Source organism: Gopherus flavomarginatus, chromosome 5 (assembly GCF_025201925.1).
Source record: "Gopherus flavomarginatus isolate rGopFla2 chromosome 5, rGopFla2.mat.asm, whole genome shotgun sequence".
Taxonomy (NCBI): Eukaryota; Metazoa; Chordata; order Testudines; family Testudinidae; genus Gopherus; species Gopherus flavomarginatus.
The window spans coordinates 87,566,629-87,584,881 of NC_066621.1; the positions used below are offsets into that span (position 1 = coordinate 87,566,629).

The 18,253-nt window shown below is 43.8% G+C and overlaps 1 protein-coding gene across 1 annotated transcript in view; it reads right to left on the reverse strand.

Annotated features, from left to right (window-relative positions):
- Positions 1–18,253, reverse strand: part of MYBPC3 (myosin binding protein C3) — a 130,431-nt gene that overhangs the window by 99,583 nt on the left and 12,595 nt on the right. Inside the window, exons 2-8 of the mRNA XM_050953646.1 lie at positions 13,110–13,376; positions 12,457–12,549; positions 11,631–11,711; positions 11,347–11,495; positions 10,060–10,177; positions 7,805–7,853; positions 2,371–2,415 (exon numbers count right to left, since the gene is read on the reverse strand). Coding sequence (XP_050809603.1) covers positions 2,371–2,415; positions 7,805–7,853; positions 10,060–10,177; positions 11,347–11,495; positions 11,631–11,711; positions 12,457–12,549; positions 13,110–13,376 — 802 coding nt within the window. The remainder of the gene's footprint in view (positions 1–2,370; positions 2,416–7,804; positions 7,854–10,059; positions 10,178–11,346; positions 11,496–11,630; positions 11,712–12,456; positions 12,550–13,109; positions 13,377–18,253) is intronic.

Genomic DNA, 18,253 nt, shown 5'->3' on the forward strand with positions numbered 1-18,253 from the left:
GGCTGGCAGCGGGCTGAGACCCCAGCTGGCAGGAGCCGGCAGAGGAAACCCCAGAGTGGCGGCAGGCTGAGCTGCTCAGCCCGCTGCCACTGTGGGGTTCCTGCTGCTGGCCCCTTGCCTGCTGGGGTCCCGTCGCTGGCCCCACTCAGCACCCACTGCTGGCCTGGGGGAAGGAAACCCAGGCTGGCAGTGGGCTGAGACCCTGGCTGGCAGGAGCCAGCAGCTGAAACCCCAAAACGGGGGCGGGCAGAGATGCTCAACTCACTGCCGAAACCCCAGAGTGGGGTGGGCTGACCCACTCAGCCCGCTGCCGCTCTGGGGTTCCGGCTGCTGGCCCCTTGCCAGCCAAGGTCCCCGCTGCAGCCCCGCTCACCTTGCTTCTGGTTGGAGTTCCAGTGCAGGCCCCATGCCAGACAGGGTCCAGGCCTCCGGCCCTGCTCAGTCCTACCAGCCGCTCACCTCAGCTACCGAACTGAGGTTCCAGCTGGTTAACAACTGATCACTCAGAAGCCTGTGTGCATCTTAAAGTATCCAAACACGTGCCACCAGACATTGGTAAACTCAGCAAGGAAAAGCAAGGGCAAACTAATAAGATCTGCATTTTAATTTAATTTTAAGTAAAGCTTCTGAAAGATTTTGAAAACCTTGTTTACTTTACATATAACAGTAGTTTGGTTATATATTATAAACTTATAGAAAGAGACCTAAAAATGTTAAAATGTTTTACTGGCACATGAAGCCTTAAATTAGAGTGTATAAATGAAGACTTGGCACACCACTGCTGAAAGGTTGCCGACTCCTGTCATACACGGTGACTAATTTCGTGGCAAATACTAATCTAGAATATAATTGTAATCCCCCTTTTCCTGAATTAAAAGAAAAGATTTCACACACATAATCAGTAAATCAATAAACACATTTCCCACATGCCCTAGGAAATTTGTGGAGAATTGCAGGGATCTTCCTTTAGAATCATAAGTGCTTTCTGGGGACTATAGATGTGGGGATGTGAAAACTGTTTTATGAGTTGGGACAGCTTTGAGACAAATATCTTATGTATTTTTTTTAATATGGCCCTCAAGTGACATCCTATGTTGCATACATTATTGCTTTAAGAACACAGGAATTGCCATTATTGAATCAGACTTTTGGTTCATGTTGCCCATTATTCTGTCTCCAATATTTGCCAGCAGTGATTGCTTAAGAGGAAGTAATCTTGCTGAATGCCAGTAGACACTAGGTCAGAGAAACTCAAGGCGTCAGGAGCAAATGCAAGAAACAGCCTCAACAGATTAGTAAACAGTTCTGTTGATAAAGAGGGAATAGAATCCAGCTCCCACCTTCTGAGTTGCATTGACACTGCAAGGTTAATTGGAGTCAATAGCAGTAAAAACTTATTTTAGTCATTTCTGATTCTTAACATGCATTGGGGAAAGTTCTTTTGATTACAAAAGTGCCATTTTTACATAGTTGCTTTCACAGCAGAATAACACTGCAAGAGTTAATTTTCCCTATGTGGTGCCTAGACACTCTAGTATGTTGATAGGCGTATTGACTGATAGATAAGAAGAAACTGAATGGCAGAGGGGTTTAGTCATAGGTAAAGTCGCTAATATAAGGCCAGATTTCAAAATAGCTCAAGGCTAGAGTTTCAAATGTTCAGCTCCCAAATTCAGATAGATTTTTTTCTAAAGAATTGAGCATCTAGCAGCTCCTATTCTGACACTTATGACCAGATTGTTCTAAAGATCACAGCTCCCAACATGTTAAGGCTACCTATTTTGAAAAACTGGTCACTTTTTTCTGATGTCTAAATGGGAGCTGAGCTTTGTGGGTGCTGAGCTCTTCTGAAACTTCTTTTAACTTCTAACTTCTGAAACACAATGGAAGAGTTATACATTTGTAAAATAGGACATCTGAAAGCACTAGGAACAGAGGGGGATGGGATCGCACACAGGTATATTTTCATATCCAAGCGAGACAGTGTGGGAACAGTGAGGGGAGGTGTAATCAGGATGTGTGTATGATAGGAGGGCAGACGTGTATTCAGTTTGAGATTTTTCAGAGTCACAATTCTAAGAGGGTGCCCTATGTCCAGCATGTGCCCTTGCTGTAAATGAATCTCTCTCACTGAAACATCAAAGATCTCTACTCATCTCATTGCTTTATGCTTGTCTCACATGATCGTTGTTTTTGTTTTCTAATCACGTATAAGAGCTAAGTATAATTATTTATTTATTTATTGTAATGAATTCAGATGTTCAAAATTAAATGTGCAGCAAGTTCTGATTCTCTTTACTGGTCAGAGAGAGAGAGAGAGAGAGAGTTCATTGAGGCTTGGATCTGACTGCTGGCAGAAACCTGGGCTACCTGAGACAGGCTGCAGGCATCCGTCTTCCTCCTCCCACCAGGCTCCTGAGTGAGAGTCACAAAAACAGCACTTTAGATTTATGCACTTCAGTTTAATCTCTGCTGCCTTCTCATAGAACAATTTAAGATTCTCAAACTCCAAGCTCCACTGGCAAGTATGGAGTAGTTTTAGAAGTGCTCTGTCCCAAAGGAGCAGTGATTTCCCTACACCCCCCTTGAATTTCCCCAACACCCCCTCCCCCAGTTTTGTGAGCTAGTTACATACCAATTCAGTGACTGTTTGGAAATCTGAATTTAAACTGAAACATTAATACACACTTTAAAAGCTTATACAGTGTATGATAAAATATGTGTATCTGAAAAAGTATAATAGATTTGAAAAGTATGAACATAGACTAGCTTCCTTGCTTCCTTATACACCTGTTTTTTATAATGTCAGTGCATTCATTTCGGTGATTGTTGGCCAACCTAATAATTTCAAATGATGATTTGTAAGCAAAGTCTAAATGAACTCTCCCTGACAGCTAGTGATGAGCGGGGGCTGCAGGGAAAGGCTTCAGGGCCAGATTATATTTACATTCACACCTAATCTACCTAGGTATCCAGCAAACAGAGCTGTGTTATCCAAGTGATAGATTTTGGCTGGGGTTGGGTTACAAACCACTTGAATGTGGGGGAATGGTGGATGAAATGTTGTTGTTCTTGTATGAGTAAAGGGCAGTAGAACTGTAGCCTGTGATGATTTGAAGACATCAAGAGAGAGGGTGGGGACCTGTCCCTCTCCACCGTTTAAAGACAGAGCTGATTAGGCTCCATAGATAGTCTTTTGTTCTGTTAAGTGACCACTGCAGCTGAAATCACTGACAATCAGGTCTAAGTGCTTAGTCCTGTTGTGGTGACAGTGTTCCTGTGGGTACAGTGTTTTGTGTAAGAGACAGCCCAGACTGCGCTAGCAGTGAGCGAGGTTCCCGCACTGAGAGCTCAGCTGAAATCACTGAGAGCTGGTGGAACCTCAAGAGACCAACTCGCAGAGGTCACAGTGGCAGGTGGCAGCCGAAGGTGACTGCGCAGGGCCATTGGCAACAGAGTGGTGGAGTGCACGGTGGCACAACGAACAGATGTGGCCAGAGCGAACAGTGAGCAGCTGGAGGAACAAGCAAGGTGCCTTCTTGTCCCCCACCTGGAAGGTGTACTCACGTGAAAGCACCTCTGAACTCAGAGTTTCCACTGACCAAGGACAACACCGGTGAGTGGAGTGCAGTGGAGGGAAAAGTGAGGGGCATGTTAAATAAACATTTGTTTGTTGAACTATATTTTAGTCACTTTGCTCAGAACACTAGATTTGTGACTGGGAATAAATATGTTTCCTAGTAGGCCAAGATTTTTAAAATGCATTATTTGCCAAGGTTTTTATCTCACATTGTTGCTATCTTGGGAGGTCATTATGTTGGGGAGTTTCTGTACTAAACATTTTTATTATTATAATTAATTTTTACATAAGAATGGTCATACTGGGTCAGACCAATGGTCCATATAGCCCAGTACCCTGTCTTACAATAGTGTTCAGGGCCAGGTGCTTCAGAAGGAATGAACAGAACAGGTAATCATCAAGTGACCATCCCCTGTTGCCCATTCCCAGCTTCTGGCAAACAGGCTAGGGACACTCAGAGCATGGTATTGCATCCCTCCCCATCCTGGCTAATAGCCACAGATGGACCTGTTCTCCAGGAATTTATCTAGTTCTTTTTATAATCCTGTTATAGTTTTGGTCTTCACAGCATCCCCTGGCAAAGAGTTCCCTGGGTTGACTTTATGTTGTGTGAAGAAGTACTTCCTTTTCTTTATTTAAAACCTGCTGCCTATTAATTTCATTGAGTGACTGTTAGTTCTTGTGTTATGTGAAGGATTCAATAAAATTTCCTTATTCACTTTCTTTGCACCAGTCAAGATTTTGGAGACATCTATCATATCCCCATTAGTCATCTCTTTTCTAAGCTGAAAATTCCCAGTCATTTTAATCTCTCCTCCTGTTTCATACCCCTGATCATTTTAGTTGCCCATCTCTGTACCTTTTCCAATTCCAATATATATTTTTTAGGATGAGTAACCAGATCGGCACACACTATTCAAGGTGTGGGTGTACCGTGGATTTATATAGAGGCATTATGATATTTTCTGTCTTATTGTCTATCCCTTTCTTAATGATTCCCAACACTGTTTGCTTTTTTGACTGCTGCTGCACATTGAGTAGATGTTTTCAAAGAACTATCCACAATGACTCCAAGATCTCTTTCATGAGTGTTAACAACTAATTCAGATGCCATCATTTTTGTATGTATAGTTGAGATTGCTTTCCAATGTGCATTACTTTGCATTTATCAACATTAAATTTAATTTGCCATTTTGTTGCTCTGTCACCCAGTTTTGTGAGATCCTTTTGTAGCTCTTCACAGTCTGCCTGGGACTTAACTATCTTGAATAGTTTTGTATCATCTGCAAATTTTGCCACCTCACTGTTTACCCATTTTTCCAGATGAATATTTTAAACAGTACTGGTCCCAGTACTGACCGCTCAAGGATACCACTATTTATCTCTCCCCATTCTGAAAACTGATAATTTATTCCTATCTTTTGTTTCCCATCTCTTAACCAGTTACTGATCCATGAGAGGACTGCCCTCTTATCCCATGATGGCTTACTTTTCAAAAGTCAATTTAAATTAAATACATTTGTTTTAATTTTTTTTTTTTTAGAAATCTAGATCCGTTATGTGTTTTGGTGTAACTTGCATTTTCCTTATGTTAAATTTTCATAATCCTAACAAAACATTTACTTTTTTCATATCTCTTTTATATATCTCATTGGTCCTGAACCCCCCCCCCCCCCGTAAATTTGAACACCACCCCTAATTTCAATTCCTGGGGAAACCACTGCAAAGGAGTCTTTTCCATTCCCAAGGGAGAATTGCTACTGCCTAGTCCATGCAGCTGCATGTGGGGTCAGACATTCTAACCCTTCTGTACATTCACAACTTGTCGTAAGTAATGTCTCAAGTCATCTACAAGTTTTTGCTTGGCTGTCTGAACACCTCTCTTCAGTTTCATAGAGACAAATGAATCCTAAATATCCTGCCAATCAAATGGACAGGACAATCTTGGGCCTTCCTTAAATTATAGTCAAACTCTGCAAAAAGGTGTTGTGTAATGCAGTGTCTCTGGGTCTTGCATTCTGCTGGACAGTAAAGGCAGTAAATGAAAATCTGGTGCAGTCCCTTCACAAAGACTTCCTAATACAGTCTAGTAAATGAAGAAGGAATCTTCAGTCTTCAGCTCTGGCTCACAGGTGGAGCAAAGATAAATATGGTGATTTGTTTTGTGACAGGATTTTGATGGGAAGGAGTCAGTTATGCTTCCTCCATGCTGACCTAAAAGTCCCTGTATCCAAAAGATTTGTTAGGATTTTACACCCACGTTGCACTCACTAGCACTAGATTTGTTGCTTTCATTATCCTGCTAGCAGAAAGAAGAACTGTTGAATGCTAAATAAAGGACAACAAAGGCTTGGCCATGTAGACTTATGTTCAAGTGGAATCAGCCTGTGTCACAGCAGGACTGACCAGCTGCACACACGGATTCCATAATTACTGTTTAGTTAAAGTCTGCAAGACTTTTCTTGGTTCCTTGTGACAGAGTTGAGTGTAAAGGGCAGCTGTCATATAATAATTTGTGGAAAAACACAAGCAACTGACTGTGCTGGATTTTCTCTTGTACTAGGAAAATTGGTTCAGGTGAAGTATAAGTGCTGGAGTGATAAATTTCACTGTAGCTGCTATTGGGAGCACAGTAAAGATCATGTTAAAATTTCTTAAGGGACAGCACATATTGCCCTGGTGGACTGTACTTGTTACAGCTGATGGCTGTTGGAGTGTTTTTTATTGATAACTTAGGAAAAAAACACTCTGATTTACATACAAAATAAACGAATTTTCAGTAATGAATACAGTTGCAAGTTACTTCCTAAACTTTACCAAAAATCTGTAACAGCTCTTTCAATTTAACCAATAGAGGTCAGGGCAGCTCTGTTAAGAGTTCTTAGGTCAATTGAGAATTTATTGCAGATCTGGGAAGAGTGGCCTTTCTCAATACCTATGCAATCCCTGGGGCTAGGGTTGCCAACTTTCTAATTACAGAAAGCTAAACACCCTTGCCCTGCCTCTTCTCCAAGGCCGCAGCTTACTCTGTTTCCCCTCCCTCAGTCACTCGCTCTCCCCCATCCTTGCTCACTCACTCATTTTCACTAAGCTGGGGCAGGGGGTTGGGGTGTGGGATGATGGCTCTGGGGTGGGGCTGGGGATGAGGGTTTTGGGGTGCAGGAAGAGGCTCCGGGCTGGGACTTAGGGGTTTGGAGTGTGGGAGGGGGTTCGGTGCTGGGGCAGGGGGTTGGGGTGCAAGAGGGAGTGCAGGGTTCGGGAGGGAATTTGGGTGTGGGAGGGGGTTCTGAGCTGGGGCTGGGGCATGGGGGGGTTTGGGGTGTAGGCTTCAGGCGGCACTGACCTCAAGTGGCTCCTGGAAAGTGGCGACATGTTTCTCCAGCTTCTAGGCAGAGGGGCAACCAAGGGACTCCACATGCTGTTGCAGATGTCACCCCCACAGCTCTCATTGGCTGCGAACTGCGGCAAATGGGAGCTGTGGAGCCAGCGCTTGGGGTGGCGCCTGTGGGCGGGGGGCAGCACATGGAGCCAGATGCTTCCCGAGAGCTGGGTACGGAGCCTGCCTGCCCCATCGGCGCTGCGCCCAATCAGACTTCTAGTGGCCTGGACGCCTGGCAACCCTACCTGTGGCTCTTAATAGTCTAGGTGGTGTATATATACCTGACCATTCACACATACATTCAAAATCTCATTGACTGCACTTCAATTGGGTAATAAAATTACAAAACATTACAGTATGGTTATATTTAATTTTATTGATCAGCTATATACTGTTGATAGTGTTTATGTCCAAACTCTTGATCCCTGTCTAGTGCAAGAGTGTCTTAAGACACAAGTGGATCCTCAGGCTCACCTAAACCATTTTGGAAAGCATTGCTTGGTCCAAGCCATTCAGCCTGGGAACAACACAGGACTATTAGCTCCCCTGTTGATTTGTACCTGAAATGTTCTTTTCACACTGTAGAAAATATAATTAGTGCAATTCTTAGAAAAATTATATTTATTATTTCTGAAGATCGAGATTGTTGTTGCATAGTAAAGAACCAACCTCTTTTAGATGATGTCTAGGAGTCAAAGGTGGCATTTTAGCCTTAGAAACACTTACACTATAGATGTACATATATAGCTTAGTAATAATAGTTATTTGTACAGTAGTTTTCCTCGTACATGATCTTGTCTAGGAAGGTAATGAATTCCACATGGAAGCACAAGCTTCCTACTCACGTTCGTCGAAAGGCAGTGCGGATATCCATGTCTCCTGTTGCTGGTGCTTCTGATGAGGCATACAACAGAAAAGGAGGGTGGGGAAAACAGTTGAATGTTCTTGAAAAAGAGACAGCACCACTGCAATTTTTTTTCCTTTCAAGCTATTTTTGTTTCAAATATCTTGTATTTTAACTATGATTAATCACTTAGTGAATGGTGTCCATGGTTAGTGCAAGTAACTCTCTGGGGTTCTATCTCAAGCTTCACATTAATTTGTAGTTTGACAGTGGGAAAGTCACATTGTCTTCTGTAAAATCTGGTCTGAATATTGACATCATGAATGCATTGAAATCCTCAGGTGAAAGGAGCTAGAGAAGGTCCAAATGGTAATATTACCATTAATTAACTATAATCAATCTGTAGAGGCAGAAGATAAATTCCCTTGATTAACAGAAGCATGGAGAGGTTTCCAGCTGGGAAGCTGCTTATAAAATGTTTGATTAGTCTCCAATTTAAACCAATTTCTGCTGGCAGAGCCTAGGCTGAAGAGCCTCCAGTGACTGAATGTCAACCTATGCCCTATACCATCCTGGTTCCTGCAGCCAATCAGTGCTGCCTCAAAAATTAGCAGTGCTGACTCAATGCATTCCTGGTCTGCCACTGCCTGTGAGGCATAGGCACCAACTCCATGGGTTCTCTGGTGCTCAATCACCCATATAAAAAAATAGGGGGTGCTCAGCACCCACCAGCCATTGTGGTTCCAGCCCCAGGGCTGGCTGCCTATCAATCAGCTGTTTGACAGACCCCTGGGGCTGGCTGCTCATCAGCAAGTGGCTGGTGGGAGGCGCTTCAGAAGGGAGCGGTGGGCGGGTGAAGGGATCCTTGGATGAGGGGGCAGAGCGGGGACAGGAAGAAGCCCTGTGAGAGTGAAGAGAGGCCTCCAAGTAAAGTAGGGGTGGAACACTCATGGGGAAAAACAAAAGTCAGCACTTGTGCTGTGAGGCTCCTATGAGCCCCGGTCACAAATTAAAGCTACCACTCCTCAGCACAACCCCTGAGGAAGGAGAGTGGTGCAAATACCAGACCAGCAAGGGTGAATCTTGCTCCCACTGTCTTAGCCAAATCTCTGGTGACCTATTCTGCACTGGAGGTAAATAGATGGTTAAATGTACTTCCCTTTTAATCACTGGTAAGTTTTTACAACACAGCTGTCCTCAGGCACACGAGACAACTGTTTAGAGTAAATCCCTTGCTAAAACTAGTCAACTATGCTTGTTGCAATTTTATACTGCCAGAAACTCCTGCAGTGCTTGAATTTGGCAGGAGGAAAGGAATAGTGTTAGCTTTCTGAACTTTTCCAAGTTTTTTTTCTTTTTCTTTTCAAATTTCCATGTTCAAATACAAGCCTTTGGCAACCTAGAACTGGAGTTAATTCTTAAGACTTTTATTTTTAAATTTTACCGAATTAGTGCTCATGGAAGTGTGAGACTGAAGTCTGGATAAAGTCAAGAATAATATAGGCTAAGTCTCCTTTTGCTTACTTCATGCTGTTCTTTCAGTGCATCTCAACCCTGGCTTAAATGACTTACTACTTTTCTATTTAGAGGCCATCCCCCTCCCCCATAGCCCTGCCAATGCATCTCAATCCACATCTGTTGCACTCCTGCTCTTCTAGTTTTGGGCCTGCATATAGCTCTGCCAGTTCCTCTCAAACCTGACCTACAATCTCTTCTGGTGGCCACTGTTTATTGGGGAGAGAGGTTACTCTGTGCACAGGAGGACAGAGTGAGGATAAGATGGAGCCTAACTTAGCACAGGGGTGAAAGTAACATTAAACTCTTTCTGGTACAGGGTCCTGGCTCTGGGCCCCTGGAAGGGGTGGGGCTGGGGGTCAGCCTCCCCCAGCCAGTCCATCTGAGCTGCCTGGCCTGTGCCGCCCGGTGCTCCATCAGCGATTTAAAGGGCCTGAGGCTCCGGTTGCTGCCACGGTAGCAGTGGCCAGGAGCCCCGGGGCCTTTAAAATCACCAGCCCTGGGTAACTGCCTCTTTTGCCCCTGTCGGCAGCCCTGGGGGTGGGGATGGTAAAGGGGCAATGACATTAAAGTGCTGCCATGGCCCCACTTTAAACAGGGTCCTTTGCCGTGGTAGTGCTTTAATATCGGCTGCGTACGGGCTGGTACTGGCGGCCGCTTTTTACTAGTACGCTGTACCGGCCCACTTTCACCCTTCACTTAGCAACACATTTCTGTAATGTTGAAAACATATAATCTTACCATTGACAATCAGGCTGAAGTTACAGCTATCAAATTTGTCCTTTGTAGACACCTCACATCTATACCCCCCTGCGTAAGTCATTTTCGCTTGGATAATGTGCATTTCATAGATGTAAACCTAAAAAATAGATCAGCCCACAGAGCAAGGAAGTTAGAAAATAAAAGAGTAAAAAATGCATAGAAACAAATATAGCATACCAGAACATTAACAGTGATAGACAAAGGCTGAAATTCGTTAAAAAAACCATTTTGTTCCCTGTACATGCAACTCTCTGTCTCACTTGTGGCTGGGTGAGGAGTTGTCATAAAGGTAAAATTTCTCTAATCCACTTTGAACACTTAAAGGACATTATCTGCAGAGGTTTTCCAGGGGATAGGATGTTGATAGCAGCAAATCCTACTGTTGTATTAGTCTGTGATTTTATACATACAGACACCACACTCATCAGGTAAAGCAGCTGCATGCTTGTGGCCAAGGGAAACAAGTCCTCCATCTCCAAAAAACATAGGCCTTTATCTACAGCTAAGAGAGTAGTTCCATAAATTCAGCCTTCAGGTGGATTGATGTTACTGATGGGCAAATCTATTATATTCCATCCAGTAGAGGGAAGTGGAGATGCATACACATAGCAAGTATATCACAAACTATAACACTAGCGTGATCCCTACAGAGAGAGAGAGTGATGCACTACAGGCTTCTTTGTGTTCCAGGTGTCTGTCCGTCTCTGGGCTAGACAATTCATGTTATAGACTCATTTATGGTGGGAATGGATTTTTGTTGAGCAGTTTACGATAATTTACCCACTGTAATAAAGCAGTTAATTTCAGCGCCAATGTATGGGTGGCTAGTGTTTCTGAACATTCCTGTAAGGATAATTATACTATAAGATCATGGAAAATTGCCATACTAGATGAGTCCAATGGTCTGTCTAACTCAGGATACTATTTCTGACAGTGACCAATACCAGCTGAGAGTCAGGTGCAGGGAACCCTATAGTAGGCAGTTACAGATTAACCTGCTGCAATGAGATGTTCAGCCCACACCACCCCTGAAGGGATTAAAGTGGCTCAGAAGGGGATAATTAACATGGAAGGCTGCACCTGGGGGGGACTGAGGCTTGTCTAGTTTTGTCTAGATCCTCTGACTATAGATCTATATCCATAGTTAGAATACTGTGTGCCTTAATACCAAAATGTGTCACTACCGGGAAAGAGGTCTTTCCCCCCAGAACAAAGGTTAGTGGCTAGGAGAGAGAGAGATTGAGAGCTCTTCTTTGCTGGCTGTACCTTGTTGTTTCGGTCATAGCTGTCATGCAGCTGGAGATGTTTCCCCACTTTGCTTCCCAGGTCCATCCACTTTCCCTTGAACCATTTCACTGATGGTTTCTTCAGCATGCTGGCACCTGCCACTTTGCAAGTGAATGTGATGTTTCCACCTTGAAAGGGAGACAGGTTAAGATAAGGCTGTGAGTGATGTTTAGTTATTTCTGTTAGATCGTTGCTATAGTACTGTATATAGAGAGACAAAGGTAGTAGCTTAGCAGTTTACAAAAATCAGGTCTTTTCCTCACCAACAGTCACTTCTCCATCCTGGGGCCGTGTCACAAAGAGACCAACAGGGTCCAGGGGCAGCTCTGGCTGAGCCTCAGGACCTGGAACTGAAACAAATATCTAGCTTTATTAACTCTCTTTCCATTTCAGCCTCTGTCCTAATCTGTATAGTGAATGCTTTATATCATTTCAATGTTTCCCTCAATATTCTTCTCCACTCAGATATTTCCTATTTCTTCCATAGCTCCTTATTCCCGCTTGGCTTGGGCTTGTCACTTGTCTTCTTCTCCTGGTCCTGTTTTCCCCCACCACCAATGTTGGGATTCCTTGTCCCTATTCTTTCTTTCAGTGGGTCAAGTAGGGCAGTGGTACACACAGGTCTTCCAGGGGGGTACATCAACTTATTTAGATATTTGCGTAGTTTTACAACAAGCTACATAAAAAGCAGTAGCAAAGTCAGTACAAACTAAAATTTTATACAGCCATGATTGATTGATTTGGCAATCCCTCAATTCAAGGATGATCTCTACCATTGTCTACCACAATGACTAATTTATACTGCTTGATATACCATACACTGAAATGTAAGTACCATATTTATATTCTAATTGATTTATAATAATATGGTTAAAATGAGAAAGTAAGCAATTTTTCAGTAATAGTTGCTGTGACACTTGTATTTTTATGTCTGATTTTGTAAGAACCTAGTTTTTAAATTAGTTGAAACTTGTGCGTACACAAAAGAAATTAGACTCCTGCAAAGGGTACAATAGTCTGGAAAGGTTGAGAGCCACTGGATTAGGATTAGTCCTAGCATTTATTTTTTTTAACCTTCAGAACTCTTGCTGCATTCTGCTGGTTGTGTCTCTGCTGGTGTAGGTAACTCTGAAACAATTGGGGTACAAACCGCTTCAGTAGGACGAACTGCCTCAGACTTTTCTGAAATGGAATGGAAAGCAAGGTTACAGAAAGCCATGTATTTCTGGGATATACTTGAGAGAGTTGTACAGAGGAGCATCTCTTCAGTGAGCCTTAGGAAATGCACAGGAATTTGGCTATTGTCTTGTAGAGCTTAGAAGGTGCATTTCCTTGGAAGGTACCAGCCTTATGGGGTTTCTAACCAGATAAGAATAGCTTACCTTTGCCAAGCTTTGAGCTGTGATGGCTAAGAACCCTCTTCTCTCCCTCAAAAGAGATGTTTGAATTTTTAAATGCCATAATTTTGACATATCAAATTTTAGATGTTTTGAAGAATAATTTTTCTATCTTTTGGCTTCTGTGATGTACATAGAAACAGCAGAGATGAATGTAGCTTTTTTTATTTATGAACTTTTAAAAACAATGTGCTTGTGTGTGAGAGTCAGGCACCAGAGGGCAAATAAAAATAAACCCCACATTTATTATTATTAAAATCTTATTTTTATGGGCCCAGCTCATGATTTCTGAATGATTGAGTTGGCAATTCTGAATAAGCTATAGTGGTTTAGAAGATACCATACCTGGCTCTTTGACTTTGAGGTCAAATTTGACCTTGGAACTCCCTGCAATTACAGCATATGTCGCATCATCCTCTCTTCCAGTGTTATTGATAGTCAGTGAATGCTTGTTCCCCTCAGTCTTGATGATATACTTCTCGCTTTCAAACATTTCTGCTCCAGCTCGCTGCCACTTCACCTTGATGCCAGTCTTTTCAGTCTCTGCTTCAAACACAGCTGTGTCTCCTTCCACTACCTCTGTCGTCTTTGGCTTCTTGGTGAAAGCAGAAGCTAAAAAGAGAAAGGGTTCACCTGTTTGTTTTCTTGTAGGCAGACTTTGTGTCTACAACAGCTTTTGTCTGCCTTCCCTCCCCCGCAGTCTACCTCCTACCTGCCTCTGCAAAATGTGAATATAACAGTTTCCACACTTGTGGAATGGTCAGACCAATTTAACAGGACTCTGCAAAGACTTAGCTTTAGATCTCAGTTAATTGATTCTGTATCTGTAATTGAGGTGTCAAATCTCCATATTGTCATGAAATAATACATAATGGATTGAAAACTGTTCCCAGACTAAGGACCCTGCTTAAGTCAGAAACACTACCTGTCTTCCTGTACCTCTATTCAAACCAATATTTCTACAGTTGTGATTTTCTAATTCTTCCCTTTGGGTGTGATGGTATGTGTCATGATGATGAAGTACATGCACATAAAGCTGTCTCCTTGAGTTTCCTGTGCAGTTTTTTTTAGATACAGGATTTACGTTCACATCCTGTCCTAATTGTTGCCTTAATTTGTGTTAAACAGATATTGCATTGCAGGGTAGCTTAATTTCATTGAGTAACGTGATTCTTGTATATATAGTGGTTAGTGCACTCCAAGATCCATTTGGGGGTGAAAAGCACTATGGGTAAAATTTTCACAAGTGTCTAAACTCTTAGCCACTTCTGAGACTTTTGCATTGTGTCAGTGTAAGTGATTATTATTCTAACTGACTGCTTTGGAGTGAAATAATGCCTTAATACTGTGCAGTGAGGAGAGCTGAGTGAGACCTTTCTTTGATCTCCTTCAGGTATATCTACACAGTGAGCAGCAACGAGTCTCAGAGTTCAGAGTGACAGTCTTGGGCTCACGGGACTCATGCTGCAGCACTAAAAATAGCTGTGATTTTGCAGGTCAGGCTTGGCTTTGAAGCCTAGGGAAAGGCTTCTGAGTCTGACCACCAGCCTGAGTTACAATGTCTACACAGCTGTTTTTTGTGTCATAGTGTGAGCTCAAGTCTGTTGACCTGGACTTTGAGACTTGCTGCCACTTGCTGTGTAAACAAACCTGTAGAGGGCACACCAATGGTCCAAATCATGAGTGAAGTATAGTTTTATTTTTTCAAATTACATGAGCCTAGAACTCGAGCTAGTGGTTTTTTTTTCCAAATTGAAATAAAAGTAAATAGTTCCATCTAGACGGATTTAAACATTAAATTAATTTAAGAATTTGTTTTCATGCTAACATTTTGAAGAACAAATATTTAAGTAGCAACTTTTTTCAGCCTTAAATTTCTCTCCTAAAATTTGATTTACTGTTGCTTACTCTCTGGAGATTATTCTTTGGTTGCCTGTAGAAACATCAGTCATTAAAAAAAAAAAATTAGGAATGTAAGTGTGACAGATTGGGTCAGAGAAACTCCCTTGGGATTGCCACCTGGTGTGCTGGGACTACCTCTGAGCCTGCTTTCCCTGCCAGCTTGAGACTCCAGTACCTTGCCTTGTTTAAGTCAGACACACTTGCCTGCCGCAAACACAGATCCAATTCTGAACCAAGTCCTCCACAAGTTGCAGGCTTAACTGAAAACAGCTTAAGAAGTGCTCCTGTCTCCAGCAATCAGATGCCCAGCTCCTAATGGGGTCCAAACCCCAAATAAATCCATTTTACCCTGTATAAAGCTTATACAGGGTAATTATAACATTGATAGAGAGGGATGCACATCTGCTTGCCCCCTGCCTCCAAGTATTAATACACACTCTGGATTAATAAAATCACGTTTTAACTTATTAATTAAATACAAAAAGTAGGATTTAAGTGGTTCCAAGTAATAAAAAAAGCAGAACAAAGTAAACTACCAAGCAAAATAAAACAAAACCTCGCAAGTCTAAGGCTAATACAGAAAAAACTAAATGCAGGTAAATCTCACCCTCAGAGATGTTCCAATGAGCTTCTTTGACTGACCAGCCTCCTTTTACTCTGGGCCCAATCCTTTCCCCTGGTACAGTCTTTGTTCCAGTTCAGGTGGTAACTAGGGGATTTCTCATGACTGCTGCCCCATTTGTTCTGTTCCACCCCCTTATATAGCTTTTGCACAATGCGGGAATCCTTTGTCCCTCTCTGGGTTCCCACCCCTCCTTCTAAATGGAAAAGCACCAGGTTAAAGATGTATTCCAGTCAGTAGCATATTATCGCCTAGGCCAACATAACCTAGGCCTAGGGTGGCAAATTTGCAGGGGCAACAAATTTGCTCACTCCCCGTCCCCAAGTCTGCCCCTTCCCCAAATCCCCGGCCCACCTCCTCCCCCAGGCGCCCCGCGCTTTCCTCCTTCCTCCCAGTTTTGCCATGCGAAAGCGCTGGGAGGGAGGGAGAAGTGAGTAGCAGCATGATCGGAGGAGGCAGAGCAGAAGTGATCTGGGGCCCGCGGGCGTGGGGAGTAATCCAGGGGGGCCGGGAACTGCTCTCCACCCCAGCTCACCTCCTCTCCACCACTGCCATCTCCCGAGTGCGCTGCAAATCCCCTCTCCCTCCGAGGCTTGCCGCGCGAAAGCGCTGGGAGGGAGGGAGAAAGGAAGGGAGAAGCGAGTATCGGCTTTGGGGGATAGCGGAGGTGACCTGGGGTCGGCGGGTGCGGGGAGTAACTTTTTGTGTGGGACAGGGAACTGCTCCCTGCCCCAGCTCACCATCACTCCACTTCCGCCATCCCTTGAGCGCACCACAACTCCCCTTCTCTCCCGCTCCCTCCCAGGCTTGCTGCGAGGGAGCGGAGGTGAACTGGCGGCAATTTTTTGTGGGCCTAGGGACTGCAAAATTGTTAATCTGCCACTGGTTCCAGTTCAGGTGACATGATCACATGATCACTGTAAGACTTCATTACCCACTTGCCAGCACATAGGTATACACAGGACCGGTGCTAGGGGTTTGAGTGCCCTAGGCGGACGGCAATTTTGCCACCCCGCGCGCTGGTCCCGCGGCTCCGGTGGAGCTGCCACAGTGGTGCCTGCGGAGGGTCCGGCACTCTGCGGCTCCGGTGGAGCTGCCGCAGTGGTGCCTGCGGGCGGTCCACCGGAGCCGCACGAGCAGCCGACCGTCCGCAGGCATGACTGCGGCAGCTCCACCAGAGTCACGGGACCAGTGGACCCTCCACAGGCACCACTGCAGCAGCTCCACCGGAGCCGCCTGCTGCCCCCTCTGGCAAAACGGCTCCCACCAATTGTTCTGGCGCCCCAGGCGATTGCCTAGGCTACCTAAATGGTAGCGCTGGCCCTGGGTATACAGGAAGACTTACAAGTAAACAGTGCCATTACAACTGTGACAGATTCAGACCAGAGGAATAAAAGAGAATGGTGGAAGGCAGGTATATCAGCCTTCAGAATGAGCAGGTCCCTGTTCCCCGGATAGCCAAACAAAGGCTACTCCAGGCCAATTAAGACACCTGATGCCAATTAACCAATTAAGGCCATTAGGGTAATGGAGACAGCTGGAACCAATCATGGTCCCACTTATACTGTTTAAAAGCTCTTCTTCCAGTGCCCTCTAGGGAACCGAGGTGAAAGGAGCTGGAGGAGAGGAAGTATTGCTGAATCCTGAGGTAAGGGTGAAGCTAGGAAAAGGGAACCACAGGGGAAGTGGCCCAGGGAATCAAAGCAGCAATGGTGAAGGGAAAACCACCAACAGCTGCTACCATTAGGGTCCCTGAGATGGAACCGGGAGTAGAAGATAGGCCCAGGTTCCCTCTTCCAACCCCCCATACTCTACAGAGATCCCCTGGAGAAAGGAAGCAGGAGGCTGAACTGTGCCTACTGAACTCTTTGGAGCAACAAAGACTGTTGGGTATTCTCCCTTCCCATCTCCCATATTGGCCGGTGATGAAAGTAACTCAGTAGGCTGTGACTCTTGCTACTACACTGAGAAAGGGAGGTCACATTGGGGTCTTATTGAGTTTCTGAGGCCACTGAATCTGCCCAGAAGCGTGGGACCTATCAATACAGGCTTGGAACTTTGTCATGCAACCAGTTGTCCTGGTTAATGGGAGCCATCAAGATTCCAAGCCACCATTAATGGCCCACACGTTGCATAATTACAATAGGACCTCAGAGTTATATTTCATATTTCTGGTTTCAGATACAAGAATTATACATTTGTACAAATAGGAGGGCTACCCTCAGTAGATTATAAGATGTGTAAAGATACCTTACAAGAGACATTTTGCATGAAGCATATTCTAGTTATATTATATTCACACTCATTAGCATATTTTCATAACATCATATGGAGTGCACCATCACAGTAAGAATGTCTGTACTGTAACAAACCAGCACCATCTAGTTCAGTATCTATTCCTACTGCCATATCAGAATACAAATGGTATAGTTAGTTCGGTATACCACCTCTTGTTGTACCAGAATAAACCAGTGGTTCATTTAGTCTTGCTATCTTTTCTTTGATAGTGGCCAATGCTCAAGCCTTCTCCAGCAGGATAAAACCACTCTAAAGTTGGGCCTTATAATTTTATCCCACCTATCTGCATTCAAATGTCTAATCTGTTATTGAAAGTTACTAAAATTTTTGCCTACATAATACTCTGACACTATTTCTGCTAATTAATAACATGCTGCATCAAAAGTTTCCTTTACATGCCCCCTTAATCAAATGGGTGCTTTCCTCAGTGCTGAGAATTTAACTAACAGTAAAGTGACTAAGATGAACAAGTGTAAGGGCAGATTATTTTTGGTTGATATGCATGCTTGGTGGGCATGTCTGGAGCATGTACCATCTCCTGACTTGCCTCACTGAGGTGACTTCAACTCATTGGCATCCTGTCTCCTTATTTGGGAATGTGGCGTTTTATTGTGATTTGAGTTATTACTTTGTGTTCAGATTAGGGCACTAGTCAAATCTCTTGTCA